Below are 20,406 nucleotides of genomic sequence, written 5' to 3'. Positions count from 1 at the left end.
ATGCACACACCCAGAAATTTTGAATATTCTGCCTTAGATACAGACTTCTGTTCATAGTTTATATTTATCAATGGTGTTATGCCATTTACTATACAGAACTGTATAAACTGTGTTTTCTCAAAATTTAGTGAGAGTCTATTTGCAGAGAACCACTTAATAATTTTCTGAAAGACATTATTTGCGATTTCCTCAGCTGATTCTTGCTTCTTGTGTGTGATTACTACACTTTTATCACCAGCAAAAAGAACTAACTTTGCATCTTAAGAATGATAAGGGACCCGAAACTGATCCCTGTGGGACACCGTTCTTGATACCTCCCCAGTTAGAGGACTCTGCTGGTTTTTGTAGACTATCTGTACTGTTAATTTCGACCTTCTGCATTCTTCCAGTTAAGTATGAATTAAACCATTTGTGCATTGCCCCACTCATACCACAATACTTAAGCTTATATAGAAGAATTTCATGATTCACACAATCAAAAGTCTTTGAGAGATCAAAAAATGTCCCAATCAGTGATGTTCGGTTATTCATTGCATTTAATATTTGATCAGTGAAAGCATATACAGCATTTTCTGTTGAAAAGCCTTTTTGAAAACTGAATTGACATTTTGTTAGTACTTCATTTTTACAAATATGTGATGCTATTCTTGAATACATTAATTTTTCTATAATTTTGGATGAAGTTCTCAGAAGTGAGATTGGGCTGTAGTTGTTAGCCTCAGATCTATCCCCTTTTTCATGCAATGGTTTAACAATAGAATATTTCAGTCTATCTGGAAAAATTCCTTGTTTCAGTGAGCTACTCCATATGTGGCTGAGAAACCTACTCATTTGTTGGGAACAAGCTTTTAGTACTCTATTGGAAATGCCATCAATTCCATGTGAGCTTTTACTTTTGAGTGAATTTATTATTTTCCTAATTTCGGTAGGAGAAGTGGGTTGAATTTAAATGTTATCGAATTGCATAGGTACTCCCTCTTCTATATACTGCTCTGCATTTTCTAATGAGTAGCTGGAACCTATTTTCTCTACAAGTGTTCACTCTGTCTGCTTGCCAGGGGGTCTCATCCAAGATGTGGAGGAGGCCCTACCGGTGGCAATAGAAAGCACTAGGTGCACCCGACTGCAAATTGTTGCTCATGTCGGCACCAATGACTCCTGCCGTCTGGGTTCAGAGGTCATCCTCAGTTCGTACAGGCGGTTGGCGGAATTGGTTAAGGCACAAAGCCTCGCTCGAGGGGTGGAATCAGAGCTAACTATTTGTAGTATCGTTCCCAGAACTGATCGCAGTCCTCTGGTTTGGAACCGAGTGGAAGGCTTAAACCAGAGGCTCAGACGATTCTGCGGATAGCTGGGGTGCAAATTTCTCAACCTCCGCTCGGGTGGAGAAATGTAGGGTCCCCCTGAATAGTTCAGGCGTGCACTACACGCCGGAAGCGGCTTCAAGGGTAGCGGAGTACATGTGGAGTGCAAATGGGTTTTTTTTAGGTTAGAGAATTCCCTCTCTAGACCCGACAAGACACCTCCTGAGACGCGGCAAGGTAGGAGTAGGCAAAATGCAACAGGGAATAACAATATTAATGTGCCAATAGTAAACTGCAGGAGCCTCTATAGAAAGGTCCCAGAACTGCTCTCATTAATAAATGGTCACAACGCCCGTATAGTACTAGGGACAGAAAGTTGGCCGAAACCAGACGTAAACAGTAATGAAATCCTAAACTCAGATTGGAATGTATACCACAGAGACAGGCTGGACAGTGAAGGGGGAGGCATGTTTATAGCGACAAGAAGTGCAATAGTATTGAAGGAAATTCACAGAGATCCGAATTGTGAAATGATTTGGGTGAAGGTCACATGGTAACTGGATGTCTCTATAGGCCCCCCGGCTCAGCAGCTGTTGTGGTCGAGCACCTGAAGAATAATTTGAAAAATATTTCGAGTAGATTTCCCCACCATGTTATAGTTCTGGGTGGAGATTTTAATTTGCCGGATATAGACTGGGAGACTCAAACATTCACAACAGGCAGCAGGGAAAAAGAATCCAGTGGAATTTTTTTAAAATGCTTTATCTGAAAACTACCTTGAGCAGTTAAACAGAGAACCGACTCATGGCGATAACATATTAGACCCTTCTGGTGACAAACAGACCCGAACTATTTGAATCAGTTAATGCAGAACACGGAATCAGCGATCATAAAGCGGTTACTGCATCGATGATTTCAGCCTTAAATAGAAATATTAAAAAAGGTAGGAAGATTTTTCTGTTTAGCAGAAGTGACAAAAAGCAGATTTCAGAGTACTTGATGGCTCAACACAAAAGTTTTGTCTCAAGTACAGATAGTGTTGAGGATCAGTGGACAAAGTTCAAAACCATCGTACAATATGCATTAGATGAGCATGTGCCAAGCAAGATCGTAAGAGATGGAAAAGAGCCGCCGTGGTGCAACAACCGAGTTAGGAAGCTGCTGCGGAAGCAAAGAGAACTTCACAGCAAACATAAACAAAGCCAAAGCCTTGCAGACAAACAAAAATTACGCAAAGTGAAATGTAGTGTGAGGAGGGCTATGCGAGAGGTGTTCAATGAATTTGAAAGTAAAGTCTATGTGCTAACTTGGCAGAAAATCCTAAGAAATTTTGGTCTTATGTCAAAGTGGTAGGTGGATAAAAACAAAATGTCCAGACACTCTGTGACCAAAATAGTACTGAAACAGAGGATGACAGTCTCAAGGCCGAAATACTAAATGTCTTCTTCCAAAGCTGTTTCACAGAGAAAGACTGCACTGTAGATCCTTCTCTAGATTGTCGCACAGATGACAAAATGGAAGATATCGAAATAGACGACAGAGGGATAGAGAAACAATTAAAATCGCTCAAAAGAGGAAAGGCCGCTGGACCTGATGGGATACCAGTTCGATTTTACACAGAGTACGCGAAGGAACTTGCCCCCCCCCCTTCTTGCAGCGGTGTACCATAGGTCTCTAGAAGAGCGAAGCGTTCCAAAGGATTGGTAAAGGGCACAGGTCATTCCCGTTTTCAAGAAGGGACGTCGAACAGATGTGCAGAACTATAGACCTATATCTCTAACGTCAACCAGTTGTAGAATTTTGGAACAAGTATTATGTTCAAGTATAATGACTTTTTTGGAGACTTGAAATCTACTCTGTAGGAATCAGCATGGGTTTTGAAAAAGACGGTCGTGTGACACCCAGCTCGCGCTATTCGTCCACGAGACTCAGAGGGCCATAGACACGGGTTCACAGGTAGATGCCGTGTTTCTTGACTTCCGCAAGGCGTTTGACACAGTTTCCCACAGTCGTTTAATGAACAAAGTAAGAGCATACGGACTATCAGACCAATTGTGTGATTGGATTGAGGAGTTCCTAGATAACAGAATGCAGCATGTCATTCTCAATGGAGAGAAGTCTTCCAAAGTAAGAGTGATTTCAGGTGTGCGGCAGGGGAGTGTCATAGGACCGTTGCTATTCACAATATACAAAAATGACCTGGTGGATGACTCCGGAAGTTCACTGAGGCTTTTTGCAGATGATGCTGTGGTGTATTGAGAGGTTGCAACAATGAAAAGTTGTACTGAAATGCAGGAGGATCTGAGCGAATTGACGCATGGTGCAGGGAATGGCAATGGAATCTCAATGTAGACAAGTGTAATGTGCTGCGAATACATAGAAAGATAGGTCCCTTATCATTTAGCTACAAAATAGCAGGTCAGAAACTGGAAGCACTTAATTCCATAAATTATCTGGGAGTACGCATTAGGAGTGATTTAAAATGGATTGATCATATAAAGTTAATCTTCGGTAAAGCAGATCCCAGACTGAGATTCATTGGAAGAATCCTAAGGAAATGCAATCCAAAAACAAAGGTAGTAGGTTACAGTACGCTTGTTCGCCCACTGCTTGAATACTGCTCAACAGTGTAGGATCCGTACCAGATAGGGTGATAGAAGAGAGAGAGAGAAAGAAGATCCAACGGAGAGCAGCGTGCTTCGTTACAGGATCATTTAGTAATCGCGAAAGCGTTACAGAGATGATAGATAAACTCCAGTGGTAGACTCTGCACGAGAGATGCTCAGTAGCTCGGTACGGGCTTTTGTTAAGGTTTCGAGAACATACCTTCACCGAAGAGTCAAGCAGTATATTGCTCCCTCCTACGTATATCTCGCGAAGAGACCATGAGGATAAAATAAGAGAGATTAGAGCCCACACAGAAGCATACCGACAATCCTTCTTTCCACGAACAATACGAGACTGGAATAGAATGGAGAACCGATAGAGGTACTCAGGGTACCCTCCGCCACACATCGTCAGGTGGCTTGCAGAGTATGGATGTAGATGTAGAAACACTTAAAAAAAATATTATTAAAAATGTTTTCTACTTCTGACTTCTTGTTAACAAACTTTTCATTGTGTTTGATAGAAATACAGTCTTCCTGTGCTCTCGGTTCCCTGTTTCCCTTTTCACAATATTCCAAATTGTTTTAATTTTATTATCAGATGTGCTAATCTCAGACATAATGCACATACTTCTGGACTTTTCAATAACTTTTCTTAATACAGTGCAGTAGTTTTTATAATGTTTCATTGTTTGGGGATCATCACTCCTCCTAACTATAAGATACATTTCCCTTTTCTGTTTACAACATATTTTTATCCCTTTAGTAAGCCATGGCTTTTTACATGGTTTCTTACAATTTTATTTCACTGTTTTCTTAGGGAAACCGTTTTCAAATATACTCACAAAGGTATCATAAAATAGGTTAAATTTTAAATTAGTATCATGTTTCCTGTACACCTCATCCCAGTCTAACTGTTGCAAGCTGTCCCTAAAATTTTGAAGTGTTAAATCATTTATGGAACATACTATTTCGGAGGAATGTTTTCATTACTGTATGGAGCTACATCATATACGGTAACTAGCTGTGCATCATGATCCGACAGACCATTCTTAACAGGAAAAGTTTTTATTTGATTAAATTTATCTTGGTCTATGAAAACATTATCTATCAGTGTGATGCTTTCCTGTACCACCCGATGGATGGAATGTCAGCCATAGGTATAAGCTATCATGTTATGTAGATTGTTGTAACTCAATATTTGGATGAATTCTTATTGGAAACCAAGCTCCATATGAAAAAATGAACTTAATGACAAGCAATTTATACTATGTTTTGGACAGCTATATGTGTCTTTCAGCATGTGGATGGTTAAGTGTGGTGTGCAATGAAATAATTTTTGAGTATTGTGGCTCACAATGCTTAACACTTTAACAAGTGAACTACAGTTGTTCAAGCAGGTACTTACCTCATTCATGGATGCTATTGGTCGGGGTTCTCTCCGCTGAAAATGCAAGTACAATGGGTAATAATGATGCCCGGGCTATAAAAAAGGAAATCTTCTGCCACCGAGTCAGATTTTAAACAATAAGCTCACACCACTGCACTCAGAATGAAGACAAACACCACAGCAATTCTTCAATATGTGACACTCAGGTGAAAGTGTGACACTCAGTGTGAAGTCAACACTAAGACAGTGAGTGCATGCATGTGCAATGGTAGCATCTAGCATGTTGATCGGTAGCATCTAGCTCTTAGCTGCCAAATTGGCCTGTGCACCAGAGCGAAACCCAGCAGTGAAAATGAAGGAAACTGAACATTATTGTTAACACTCTAAATTCAAATATGTAATGGACTATCGTATTATGTAAATAATCTTTTAATTTCTTGTAGAAATTTAACATACGTAGGATAAGCTGACATTTCCATTTCATTAATTAAAAGAGAAGCCGACAAATAAAGTGTATAGACCCCTATCAGCAAATGTAAACATGTACAAGCAAAAACCAATGTACGTCCTCCATACCATGTCAGTGTATTTATGTAAAAAAAAAAAAATGCTGATCAATCATAAGCATTGGCAAATACATTAATTATGAATGCGCAGTAGGGCACAGACAAAAAAAAAAAAAAAATAAAAAATAAAAAAAATAAATAAATAAATAAATAAATAAATCAGTCAATTTTTTGTGCATGGTTTGGTTTTTACACATTCTCTTGTATGTAGTAGTACTGTTAAGTAGTGCCGTGCGGAGGATGATGGGCTACACGTATTTTGTATCAAACATGTTTGAAATAAGAAAGAAATTTGATACCAGTGTTAAGTATTTCTTATTCAAGTGAAGTGGAACTTAGTAAGGAGGATTTTCTTAACTACAACAAGCACCAGTGTACTTAGAGTTTGCTGCCTGCAGCTGCAATTGGAGAGTAAGAAATGAAGTCTGATAGTCTAAAAATTCATATAAGCACAGAACATTTCTATTTACACAATCTTGTTCTATCAATTTAAAAAGTGTATTCATATGCATATTTAATAATATTTATTTCTTTATTTTTATTACAACAGTGTCTGTGTGGTTGTGTCTGTAATTGTGCAAACTGTTGCTGGAAAGAAAGCTAGTTCAAGAGCTAGTATTTAAAATATAGTGTGAATGCTGTTTTCTGTTACCTGTTACTATGCTCCGCACATCGATCCGCTATAGATGAATGGTTGCCTTTTCCTTACTTCATGTATTACTCCATCCAGGAATTTCCATTATTGTTTTACCATACTTATTAATTTATCTGAGGTCTTTGGAAAAAAATAAATGTTCATTTTTGGCAACGTATAATACTAGTGAGTGTGTAAAATTTTTATGTTAAATCAAGAGATTATTTTTATTAGTTTGAAATGTCTATTTCCATGCTTTATACATCACATTCTTGTTGATTAATTTCCCATAAAAATTATGCATTCCACTTCACGAACTTAGGATATTGCTGCATAGTGAGTTTTGTATGAGTCAAAAATGTAGATAGAAATACTGCAGAAGTTATCACATTGGAGGGATACCAGTGAGATGAGTCATGAAGAAGGCAGCAGCCGTTTCAGTAGTTGCAATGGCAGTGGCTTAAATGATTAGCTGATCTGTCCTCCTAAAACTAGCCAACATGGCCTTCCTCAGCTGTCAAATTTCCCAATGACATGCAGCTCTACCACATTGTAGAATGATGGCTGTAAGTAGTCCAGTCGTTGTAGGAAAATATGGGAAAAAAATTCATGTACACATAAAATTTTTGTGCAGTGGTGGGAGAGAATATCATGAACAACATACTATAAAATCCTTACCGATAGGGTGTAAGCATTGGGATGGGGGGCATTTAAGAATCACTTTTTTTACAGTTTCCTTTAATACCTTGAAAACTACGGCTTTTATTGAAAATGTTTCACAGTACAAAATTAAACTACATGGTAACCCAAAAACCCATTAACATTTGAAAATTCACTAATTCACAGAAAAATGTAGGTAGAGAGGTAAAACTTGTCAACGTGCCTGAAATGACATGGAGTTTTACTGAAATCAAAAATTGGTGCAAAAACTGGCCAACATATGGTGCTACACAGCACACTGTAAGAGTCTGTCAACGCTCACAATTGCAGAATTTGGGCTGCCATTAATCCTAGAACTGTTGTGGAAAGCTCACTGCATGGTGTCGATGCCACAGTGTGGTGTGGATTTAACACATCAGTCATGATCAGACCCTTTTTCGTCAAGGAAATGTAAACTGTCTGTTTTCAAACTGCCTGTGGCATGGGAGCTAGATAAGTCAATATGTTACAGAATCATATCATCCCTAGCCTGGCTCATAAACATCTGCTGGAAGGCACAACTATTAAGCCAGATGATGCTCCATTCCATATTGCTACAAGGGTGAAAGATCTCTTGCACACATTGTTTGGCGAGGTTCGTGCTGAGCCACCACTTTCATCATGCTTGACCTCCCAGGTCTGCAGACCACAATTCCATGTAATTATTGGTTGTGGAGTTACCTGAAATTGCAAGCGCACTGCAATTATCTGACTTCATTAGTGATGCAACCTTTGGCAATTTGCCACCATACCTAGTGAAATGATGTGCAGGGCTATTCACAGCATTGTCCCTCAACTACAGGTACTGTTGATGAATGACAGCTGACATGCCGAGTATTTATTGTAAAGAACATCTTATAAGCTGAAAATCAAATGTTATGCTAATTATTGCTTTTGTATCATATTAAATGCCATATGTTGGTTATTTTGAGCCCTTTTTTGGTTTCAATAAAACAATATGTCATTTCAAAATGTATGTATCATGTGTAAATGCAGTAGAACTGTATTAAGGTATAAATAGTGTTCCAGGACACAAATGAAAAATAGGGATGGGTGAAAGCACAAGGGAAGGTAGGTTGTCGGATCTTATTCATACACTTCCCTCCTTCATAGGTCTACCAATGGAAGATGAAGCAGATGAGTCACTACTCTATCTACCCCCCCCCCCCCCCTCCCCCTAAGTCACAAGAAGTAGCTATTATGTGTTTCACAAAGTTATACCAACCCTCCACAGCATGTCCTTATTAATCAATGGTGAAGCACTGTGAAGACATGGCTGGGAGCTGTTTATTTTCAACAGTGTGTGTTAAAACTATGTGGAATGCAGATATGAAATGCTAATAATACTAACACAAGTGATGCCCATGGATAGAATCTACATAAATCTCAGCACACTGTTCAACACTGCTAGAGAGGAAATTGATTCTGAGGCATTCTGTAAGAGAGCTGTATCATTGTTGTGGAAAATATGACTTCCTCCACCATCACCACTGCTGGATTTTTAGTTCACTGACAGACTATTCCTCCCCAAAATTTCTTATCCAGTTCTCTAACCTGAATAGACGAGATAAACTAACTGAGCAAGTGTTTATTGAGTGGAATTAGTTTTGGTTTATTGAATGCATTCTTATTTGCAGCATTAAGTGAGCTTCTACATAAAAAAATATGTTCCTGTAAACAAAGGCTGAGAAATGTTTAATGTGTGTGATGTTGTCAGTGACATATGTAGTGTTGGTGGGAAAGGTGTCTTCGACATCATATTGCAAAGCCACATAATTGTGCTGTAGTCACTTAGTGCTGATTTAATGAAGGACCAGAAAATTACTGCATTTCTCATTGTTAATCGTGTTACTGGTAGATAGCATAAATCTTTTAAACTAAGGAATTATGTCACTTGTAGAGTGGGCTGCACTAACATAAGTGAAGCCACTTACCACACATCTTCCAAGATGAGTGCGAAAATGTCTGATAGAATGGGGCCGGCCGCGGTGGTCTCGCGGTTCTAGGCGCGCAGTCCAGAACCGTGCGACTGCTACGGTCGCAGGTTCGAATCCTGCCTCGGGCATGGATGTGTGTGACGTCCTTAGGTTAGTTAGGTTTAAGTAGTTCTAAGTTCTAGGGGACTGATGACCACAGCAGTTGAGTCCCATAGTGCTCAGAGCCATTTTTTTGATAGAATGGGACTGATCATGTTCAAGATTAGAACATTAATTTGCTTTAATGGATTAACTGACTTGAAAGTAACACTTAGGTGACCTACTTCGATTGCAGAGGAGGCAATTTGATCCTCAGGGCCTCTACAGGTGTTGGGGTTTGGCACCCCATTGTGCTGTGGGATCTATTCCAGACAGTAATAGTAGGGACTATGAAATCAACATTGACTAATACATATTGACAGCATGTTACATGTGACACAGACTTTTCAGTGTGGTAGACAGATGAAAGTACCAGCTGTTGAGCTTTTTTACATAGTAGCTCACTTAACAATTTCAAATATGTACTCAGTTAATAAACTGAAATAACTTGACTTTATAAACATAGCCCAGTTAAGTTACTTTGTTTACTCTCATAAGAGAAATGGATGGGAAATGATGGCACGGTATAGTCAATCTGTAAACTGAAAACTGAGCACTTGTGGTGAGGTTGTTGCCTTTACCAGAAGAACACTACAGCTGTGGTGCAGGTTGACTAAGAATCAATTTCCCCTGCAGCAGAGGAGAAGAGTGTCTAGAGATTTACATAGCTTCTGTCCATATATGTTTCTTGTGTTGGTATTATTAGTAACTCATACCTGAAGTTAATGTAGTACTGACACATCTTGTAGAAAATAAACACCCTACTGGGCACCGCACTGCAAGGCCTGCGAGTCGTAAGGCATGCTAAGGAGGGTTGGTATAACTTTGTAAAACATCCCATAGTTGTTTCTTGTGATGTAGTGACATAGATGGACTGCGAATAATCTACTAAGTCTTCAGTTTGTAAACATATGAATGAGGAAGTGCATGAACACAAATCGGTGACCTTCCTTCCCTCATGATTCAGCCCCACACATCTCCGCCTCCGCACCACTTACACAACTTGTTACAGTTCCAGGACACAATTTATCTCTCAACATGACTCTCAAGGACTTATTACACTGTACCACTTCTATTTGCTTTTAGACCATTTCATTTAGAGACAACATTAATTTTATGCTGTTAAAACAATGTTTTTGATTGACAATTTTTCCATCCCCTGTAACATGGAAACTATTAGTTCTAGGGAAAAAAAATGAATATGACCTTTTTCATGTGAAATTTACTGTTGTTTATTTTTGAACTGGGAAACATTTTTATTAGAAGCTGTGGTTTTAAAGTGGTCATGGTATGTTATCCATGACACTCCCTTCTACCACTGTGATTCTAATGTCTTTCCACCGGTAGACCAATTTTGGCCTTTGTTGACATGTGTACATGTAAGACACGTGGAGATACTCATGCTTCCAGACAGATTTTTTTTGTGGCAAGTGGCTTACACACTACTTAATCTAACTTAAACTAACTTACACTAAGGACAACACACACACACACCCATGCCCAAGCGAGAACTCGAACCTCCAATGGGGGGATCGCATTAACCATGGCAAGGCACCTTAGACTACACGGCTACCTTGTGCGACCCAGACAGATCATGTAATGGTAATATACAGATGTAGAAATCACATTTTAACACACTTACAGGAACAATTTGGTCTCTGTTTGTAATATATTGGTTATGAAATGCCGCAATAAGAATTTAATGGGGAATTGACAGGTCAGAGTCAAAGCAACACAGGAGTAAACAACATCTCCGAATTATTAAGATCCTTCACACAATCAAATGTGACTAAACTACTCCATCTCACAGCAGAATATGTGAGACAGGTTAAATGTCTTCAGACACAGGTGCGAGTACTAGCAAATCACTAGTTTAATAAGCGATGATTGAAAATTACTAATGAAAACTATATAAAGAAGTAGAGAAAATGTAGACACGTGCAAGGCAAGAATATAAGTTGAGTAGGACATACCAACATTTATAGCAACCACAGATTTAGAAAAGGATTTTTATACTGTTGATTGGAAACAGTCTTTGAAATTCTGAAGATATCAGGGAAAAAATACATGGCCTGAAAGATTATGTACAATTTGTAAAGAAACCGGACTATGGTTAAAAGAGTTGAAGGTCATGAAAAGGAAGTAGCAGTTGAAGAAGGAGTGAGATAGGACTGTGGCCTATATCCATTTTTATTTCAATCTGTACAAATAACAAGCAGTGATGGAAATTAAGGAGAAATATGGGAGCAGTATTGGAAATTAAGGGAAAAAATAGGAAGAAAGTAATATCCAGGAAGAAGAAAGAAATGTAATGTTTGCCAACAAAGGACTAATTCTGCCACAGACAGCAAAGGATCTGGAAGATTGGTTAAATGGAATGGCTAGTGTCTTGAAGTGAAATTATACGACATACAACAATAAATGTAATGGTGTTTGATTGAAGTAATTTGGGTGATGAGGGTGCTAGATTAGGAAGTGAGATATTAACAGAAGTAAAAGAATTTTACTATTTTAGCACTAAAGTAACTGATGACAGTGAAATAGAGATGATATAAAATTCAGATTAACAATAGTAAGAAAAGCTTATCTGAACAAAAGAAATCTGTTAACACTGAATTGGAAATGTTTGTGTGGAGTGCAGTGTAATATGGAAGATGATAAACTGTATAGACAATCAGGGAACAGGAAGTTTAAAAATGTGGTGGTACAGAAAAATGCTGGATATTAGACAGGTAGATCGGATGACCAATGTAGAGGTACTGAATATAATCAAGGAGAAAAGAAGTTTATGGTACAACTTGACTAAAAGTAGGGACAGGCTAACAGGACACATTCTGCTATCAAGAAAATAATTGACACACTAATGGAGAGAATTGTGGGGAATACAAATTTGTAGAGAAAGGTCAAGGCTTGAACACAGTTAGCTCATTCAAATTGCTGTAGGTTGCAATTGGTGTGTAGAGATAATGAACTGACTTCCATAGAATAAACAATTGTGGAGAACTGCATAATCAAACTTGTCTGTGGAGTGAAGATTACAACAACAACAACTTGTGATCTTATAACTATAAAACTAGCATATTGCCATTTTGCTGGAAAAGAATGAAATTTATGATTTATTAAAATTTTACTTTATTGTATTTTTTTTAAATTACATCTAATATTACCAATGATTATACTAGTTAGGAATTTCAGTCAATTTCTCAGGTATTGGAAGAAACTATTTTCTCATTTATTTTTCCAAACTTTTCTGACAAAACACAGAAATCTTTCATTAACTTTTAATTATTTGTTTCAGATTGCTGGAGCTGTTACCACATATTTAGTAATTCTAATTCAGTTCCAGAACTCAGATACAGGGAGTACACCAAACAATCCAGCCAATTAAACATCTACAAAATGTAAATAAATCTTGAAATAAATGTCACCTTTTTTGTATTATCAATTTATGTGGCATGCTAATAGCACTTATTTATATACTCATACTTGATATATTAATGTGAAGTGGCTAATAATGAAAGGCATCTAAATCAAATACATAAGATATGTCCCTTTTGATTAGTTCACACTTATCATGAGAAAGTTTGCTTTATTATTAATACTAAGTGTTTGAGTGATCGTCTGGGTTGATGAGTTTAGTGGTGAACGAAAGGATTGGACAATTAAAATGGGTTAAAGAGGGAGGAGGGATATAGATGGGAACAGCAGTGTTGGAAGACAAGAGAAGAAGAGACAAATGACTAGGAGAGGGAGTGGGAGATGGTTTTGGTGGGGGGAGTATAGTGCTAGGACTGGGAAGGATTGGTGCGGAAAATAAGAGGAGAGAAAAGGATCAGGGGAAAGAAGTAAGGAGCAGGCGGCTGAGGAGGGGGACAAATAAAGATTTAGGCCAGGGGCTTGACAATAATAGGGCATGTGCTGGAACAGTAGTTTGGGTCTGCAAAAGTCAAAGGAGATGGTACTAGGAGAGGGGAGGAAAGGGAGGAAATCAAAGATGCACAGGCCTTGGAGCAGCTGTTGAGATCAATGGTGTTGTGGTGTGCAGCATGTTCAACAACTGAGTGGCCAAATTTGTAATTTACCCTCATTTGGTGATGCCAGTCATGCATGTAGCCAACTGTTCACTTGTGATACCTACATAAAACACTAAACAATTGTAGCACAGTTGGTACACAACACAGCTGCTCTCACACATACATTTTCTTGGGCCAAACAGAAAAAGTCAGTAACTGAAGCTAAAAGTGCTGGAAAAGTTTAAGAGACACATTTTACTCAAGGCTTTTCCACAGGAAAATGACCCCTAGGATGCAGAATTGGGATTACTTGAGGTTGGACTATGATATTAAACAGACCAGATCAGTGATAGACAACTACATTGGTGAACAAGGATAAAATTTTGGGTAATGTAATATTCATGTCACAACGTTCTGTTTGTACATCAAAGTCAAAGCTGCAGGATGTGGTTGAGTTTTTCAAGGCCCAGTTGGTATTGTGTCATTGTTGTCAAAGCTTGGTACCAGAACGAACAAGCCAGTAACAAGCCAGTGACAAACAGCATGCAACATGCTCTAATACGAGATATAATGTACCAAAATCTGTGCTCAGTCTCAAAAGTGGCATTTCAAGACCCATTAAATGTGTGCAAAATAATAATGTGTCCCTACACTACTCATATTCTTTTAATTTGTCAGTCATTCCCTTGCAGATGAACTTTATGCCAGATCCACTGCATGAACTCGCCACCCAGCTTCTACTGCCATCCAGTCACAGGTATTTTCTATCCATAAGTAGAACAACACAATGAAGCTGCCATGCCACTTGCCAAGTGAACTGCAGCTACTGTGCAGTCTTAAATGTGATTATGTAAACTAAGCATCTGCCTATGTGCATGAATGGCAAACACCAAATTATGGCGAGATATAAATTCAACTATCTGACTGGGAACATTCTGCGTGCAACAGACATCAATGGCATAAGCAGATGCTAGGCTACCTGCACATTATTGAACATTTATACTGTATGTTTGTTATTAGTAAATATTTTCCCTTTTTGAATTTTAATTTAGGACAACAGTTACCTAGTAAATATACGTACATAAAGTTGCTTCAAAGTCTGTGTTTTCCATATTCTTATTTTTCAGACAATAATTTAGAACTGATTGTAAAGGTGAAAGTTTTTCAGTGGACTGTTTATGTAACATAAGAACATGATATTTAAAATTTCATAATACTATGTGGTCTAAGAATGTCGATGCTACCAATAAATTTTTGCTAGAACATTGATGTACCCTCATGTAAAGTTTAATAAGTAAAAATGTTTGGTAAGCATTGGAAAATGCATTCGTTAGATGCTGAAATGTACTGAAATGTGATATGTTTTTTAGGGCTGTATTATGGAGGAACTAAGATTTTAAGCAATCAACTGAATACTAAACAGGAAAAAATTTCCTAATGTTCTATAAAATTAATTTATTTGTTCTCAGGTTGGCTTTTACTTTCTTACAGCATTGTATGGTGACGTGTGAATTTCACAAACACAGATAAAACGACATATGACTTCCTTGGATATTATTTGTGCAGAGTGCCTCGATAGCTCAGTGGTCAACGTGGTAGAATGCTTTGCAAAAGCGTCCGGGTTCAGTTCCCGGCTGGGTTGGTGATTTTCTCCACTCAGGGACTGGGTGTTGTGTTGTCTTCATCATCATATCTTTGCCATCAACATGCAAGCTGCCAAAGTGGAGTCACCTAAAAAGACTTACACCAGGCAACCAGTCTACCGAACAGGAGGCCCTAGCCACACAATTTTTTTTTTTTACTTGTACAGAAGATACAAAAAGTATTACTTTTTATGCAGAAATCGTTACACTAACTAGAAAAGAAATTTATGTGAAGTGACATTTAACAACTGGGAAAAACTTGAATTAAAAGTTTTACACTGAGGAAATGAGATTGGTCATTTAATACTAAACTGGCATTCCATGTCATTTGTTTGTTGATATCCAGTACTTCAAGTAGGGTCATCTTTCTACTTTTCACAACAGAATGTAAAACTGCATATTCTATATCATATGAGTGGTTTTTTTTGTAAAAAGATAATTGGCATTAGATGATTCTTCCTGTCTTTCTTAATCATCTGCTTCTCTAATGTTCAGGTAACTGCCACAGTCTGCTTGGCTGATCAACATATACTTTTCCAGCATGTGGTTTTATACACACCACTCTGTGTCAAGGGCTGCAGTTTGTCTTTACTATTGAATAAAAATAGACAAATGCTGATAATATTATAGAATTCAGGCTTGTAGTTGCAGGACTAACTTTTTTCTGAGGTTATCTGAAATTTTGCCTACATATGCAATGATGCACCAGTCTTTGTAACTACATACTGACTGGTTCCTGTCGGCCTGTGTGCGGAAGTGGAGTAATTTTACATATTTTCTTTTTTCATAGTTTATTATCAACCACAGCAGATGTAGGGCCATTACTGGAAATATATTGGATTGTATATGGTTGTATTTTAGAGGCAGATTCAAACAAGAGAAGAGATATGAAGTAATGATTCAGCGAATGGAAATCTGCATGTTTGTGGATGTTGGGAGCTGGCAGGGATTATTGAATATGTAGTCATGGTTTTTCACTAAATGATAAACAAATGTCTCCTTGTGCTGATGTCTATACTAAGGTTGAAGAAATTTATTAAAGAGCTTCCCAGCTCCATTGTGAACCCACACAGCCATTCTGCCATCATTAACGGAGAACTAACCTTTGACAATGCCAGCCACTCATGCTGGTGCAACATCAGGAAAATTGTTAAACTAGTATTGGTCATAGAGCCCAAGACATAAGCCAACAGGCAGAATTTCATATATAGAAAACATTGTCTGATAGTTATATTACATAGGAGCATGACTTGATCTTCATAAGTAACAGTGCAGACTCCAATGCAATTTGGAAAAAAAAGCAAAGAATATAATTCATTTCTGTAGAGGTAACTACATTCATTTAATAACAGCTAGTGAACAATGTACGCCGTGGAGAACTGGTATCATCGTTTGAATCACCATTATTTGTGACCAATGGATCTAATACTTGCCAAAGCGCAGAGACATTGATCAGGATTATCAACTACATTCCTTACGAAAGTGCCTAGTTTTTCTTCTACTTAATGACTATGGGATGTAAGTGAACATCATTATCTTTACTGTCAGTAACTTATAAACAAAATTAATGTTGATACATGAAGTTAAGGGAATGATAGTGGTAGAAAACAAAGTATGTAATGGTACATTGATTGTATGTTTACTATCAGTCATGAAAGAAACACTTGCATCTGGAGACGTGTCAAGTTGTGAAACTGCAGATGTCACAAATAGATGTGTTGAAACAATGGTAGCATAAAATGCCAGAGCTTAAGGAATTCTAGATGGTGAGTAGAATATCAAAATAGATTGATACAACAACCAAACACAAGAAACAAGCTGAAGTTGTTATGAGCGGTCCAAGGTAATAATATTGGATCAATATACAACCCAGAACTCTGTTGAAGGTCAAGGCCAAATTGTGATGACTGAGATGGTACGGTGCACTTTGGCAGGGGCTCTTGATCTTGCCCTGTCTGATCCCTTAATGGCTATGCCGATGATGATGATGACGATGATGATAATGATGAAGACGACTCCCTTCCTCAAACAGTCACATAATGGAGTGTAGAGATTTTGAATATCATCGAAATTAGCCTAATAAAAAGTTATTGCACCTAGTTCTTAAACACAGCACTTCATAAGAACTCTGAATCCTGTTTGCCTTGCTGCCAATTGTTCCAAATAGACTAGTTAATTTTTTTGTAGACTAGTCTTTCACCGAGCTTCTTAAGTCGAGCTGAATACTCACACTGATCAGAATACTCTTACATATCAATAATTTTGGAGGTAATTAGGTGAATTACTGTGTTTCAAAGCTACAACCATTTTAATTTAAGGTAAATTGTCAACATTCCATTAAGACAATGTCAATAAAATTTTGGCATCAATTTTTGGTTTTCTTTTGACTGGCTGACATGCTGGCGAAGAACTCTGGGTGCACACTGTCCATGTCGAGAGTTGTCCCACACACACGGTGGTGGTGGTAGTAAAATGCACCTGCCAATTCATTGTTACAGCAGTCAGAGGGTAGTTCCGTGCTTCCTGAATTCCTCTCCTGCAGATTTTCCAGGAGAGAATCTATTACTTCTGCGAACCATTTGTTCAGCTCATCCTTCGCCACCCTCTTCCTTTTGTGCCTTTGATCTTCTCTAGCATTAATATCTTTTCCAGAAAATTATATTTTTCTCATAATGTGACCAAAGCAGGTGAGTTTTTCTACAGTATCAGACCTTCCAAGGAGCAATCTGCTTTTATTTGCTGCAATACTGACCTACTGTGATGTGCAAAATGGCTAATCAGGGATGGCTACAGGACAAATGTAAGGATGTAGAGGCTTATGTCACTAGGGGTAAGATACATACTGCCTACAGGAAAATTAAAGACACATTTGGATAAAGAGAACCACTTGTATGAATATCAAGAGCTCAAATGGAAACCCAGTTCTAAGCAAAGAAGGGAAAGCAGAGAGGTGGAAGAGGAATATAGAGGGTCTCTACAAGGTCGATGTACTTGAGGACAATACTATGGAAATAGAAGAGGATGTAGATGAAGATGAAATGGGAGATATGATACTGCATGAAGAGTTTGACAGAGCACTGAAATACGTAAGTCGAAACAAGGGCCCAGGAGTAGACAACATTCCATTAGTAGTACTGACAGCCTTGGGATAGCCAGTCCTGACAAAACTCTACCATTTGGTGAGCAAGATGTACGAGACAGGCGAAATACCCTCAGACATCAAGAAGAATATAATTATTCCAATCCCAAAGAAAGCAGGTGTTGACAGATGTGAAAATTACCAAACTATCAGTTTAATAAGCCACCGCTGCAAAATGCCAACGCGAATTCTTTACAGACTAATGGAAAAACTGGTAGAAGCCGACCTTGGGGAAGATCACTTTGGGTTCTGTAGAAATATTGGAATACATGGGGCAATACTGACCTTACGACTTATCTCAGAAGAAAGATTAAGGAAAGACAAACCTATGTTTCTAGCATTTGTAGACTTAGAGAAAGCATTTGACAATGTTGACTGGAATATTCTCTTTCAAATTCTGATGGTCGCAGGGGTAAAACACAGGGAGCGAAAGGCTATTTACAATTTGTACAGAAACCAGAAGGCAGTTATAAGAGTCAAGGGACATGAAAGGGAAGCAGTGATTGGGAATGGAGTGAGACAGTGTTATAGCCTCTCCCCGATGTTACTCAGTCTGTATATGAAGCAAGCAGTAAACAACAGAAAAATTCAGAGTAGGTATCAAAATCCATGGAGAAGATATAAAAACTTTGAGATTCGCTGATGACATTGTAATTCTGTCAGAGACAGCAAAGGACTTGAAAGAGCAGTTGAACGGAATGGACAGTGTCTTTAAAGGAGGATATAAGATGAACATCAACAAAAGCAAAACAAGGATAATGGATTGTAGTCTAATTAAGTCAGGTGATGCTGCGGGAATTAGATTAGGAAATGAGACACTTAAAGTAGTAAATGAGTTTTGCTATTTTGGGAGCAAAGTAAGTGATGATGGTCGAAGTAGAGAGGATATAAAATGTAGACTGGATAAGAAGAGAAAAGAAGCTTTCGAAATGTGGTGCTACAGAAGAAGGCTGAAGATTAGATGGGTAGATCGCATAACTAATGAGGAAGTATTGAATAGGATTGGGGAGAAGAGAATTTTGTGCCACAACTTGACTAGAAGAAGGGATTGATTGGTAGGACATCTTCCAAGGCATCATGGGATCACCAATTTAGTATTGGAGGGGAGTGTGGATGGTTAAAATCGTAGAGGGAGACCAAGAGATGAATACACTAAGCAGATTTAGAAGGATGTAGGTTGCAGTAGGTACTGGGAGATAAAGAAACATGCACAGGATAGAGTTGCATGGAGAGCTGCATCAAACCAGTCTCAGGACTGAAGACAACAACAACAACAACAACAACAACAACAACTGACCTATTTGTTATCTTTGTGGTCCATGGAATTCTAAGGAGTTTCCTCCAGCACCACAATTCAAAGGGGTCTGTTCTATGCCATTCAGTCTTTCTTATGGTCCAGATCTTACACCTGTACATCACAACTGGAAACACCATATCCTTTCTATATGGATATTTGTTGTTAAAACATTGTTGAGACTGAACATTGTCTTTCTGCAAAGTACAAGAGTCTAATGGCTGTGGTCACGATCAGCAGAAATCTGGATGCCAAGGTAATGAACACACAAACTATGTCCATTGTTTATCATCCTACATGCTATGAATTGGTATGTGTAGTTACTATAGTTTTCGTTTTTTTGATATTGAGCATTAGAATGGCCTTTGCAGTTTCTTCTTTCACCTAGGATCTCTAACTTATCTTCAACAACTGCCACCAGTACAGCATCATCTGCATACCTAAAGTTATTTATTTTTGTGAGGAAATAGAACCACTGCCTCTATCCCTCAATAATATTGCTGCCCTACCGCAGCAAGAACAACTGTATCTTTGCCAGATCAGTTCTCTGTAGTATGTACTCTATGCTACACACATTGTGTATACATTGCAAGAATAAAAGTATTCATAGTAAGTGGTGGAGTGTGAGTGATTATTTATTGTCGTAATTATCATGCCTGTTCCACACTAAGTGCAGTGGTGACCCTATTATTTTCTTTTCAACCACGAACAACGCCACAAAATACCAAGTTATACTTGTGCCGGCACGCCGTCAATCACTGTGGGACACAAACTTGACATTGCGAAGAATGTGCTACATGATGGTGCTTTGTCACCTGACATCACTAAAGATGTTTCATTTGTGCACCTATTTTATGTTCTCCTGATTCCCAGATGATATAACCAGTTTAACTGTGGTTCTCAAACGGTCGACTATGTTCCCATTGTTTCAACAACCATTGAACAAGGGCTTTGTTACCTCTCACCAAACGGGCAGACACACTAAATTGCAAATCAAGTATGATATTATCAGTGAGAGTGGTGAGACGATGCCTGCTATCCCT

At 38.3% G+C, this 20,406-nt stretch overlaps 1 protein-coding gene across 1 annotated transcript in view; it reads left to right on the top strand.

Moving 5' to 3' along the window:
• LOC126334645 (gustatory receptor for sugar taste 43a-like) overlaps positions 1–12,744 on the top strand; it is an 84,228-nt gene extending 71,484 nt beyond the window's left edge. Inside the window, exon 4 of the mRNA XM_049997089.1 lies at positions 12,573–12,744. Within this exon, the coding sequence (XP_049853046.1) occupies positions 12,573–12,662 (90 nt within the window). The 3' untranslated portion in view covers positions 12,663–12,744. The remainder of the gene's footprint in view (positions 1–12,572) is intronic.
• Positions 12,745–20,406: the final 7,662 nt, after the last annotated feature.

Source organism: Schistocerca gregaria, chromosome 2 (genome assembly GCF_023897955.1).
Source record: "Schistocerca gregaria isolate iqSchGreg1 chromosome 2, iqSchGreg1.2, whole genome shotgun sequence".
Taxonomy (NCBI): domain Eukaryota; kingdom Metazoa; phylum Arthropoda; class Insecta; order Orthoptera; family Acrididae; genus Schistocerca; species Schistocerca gregaria.
The sequence above is the reverse complement of the archived record's forward strand: the minus strand, read 5'-3'. Positions and strand labels throughout refer to the sequence as shown.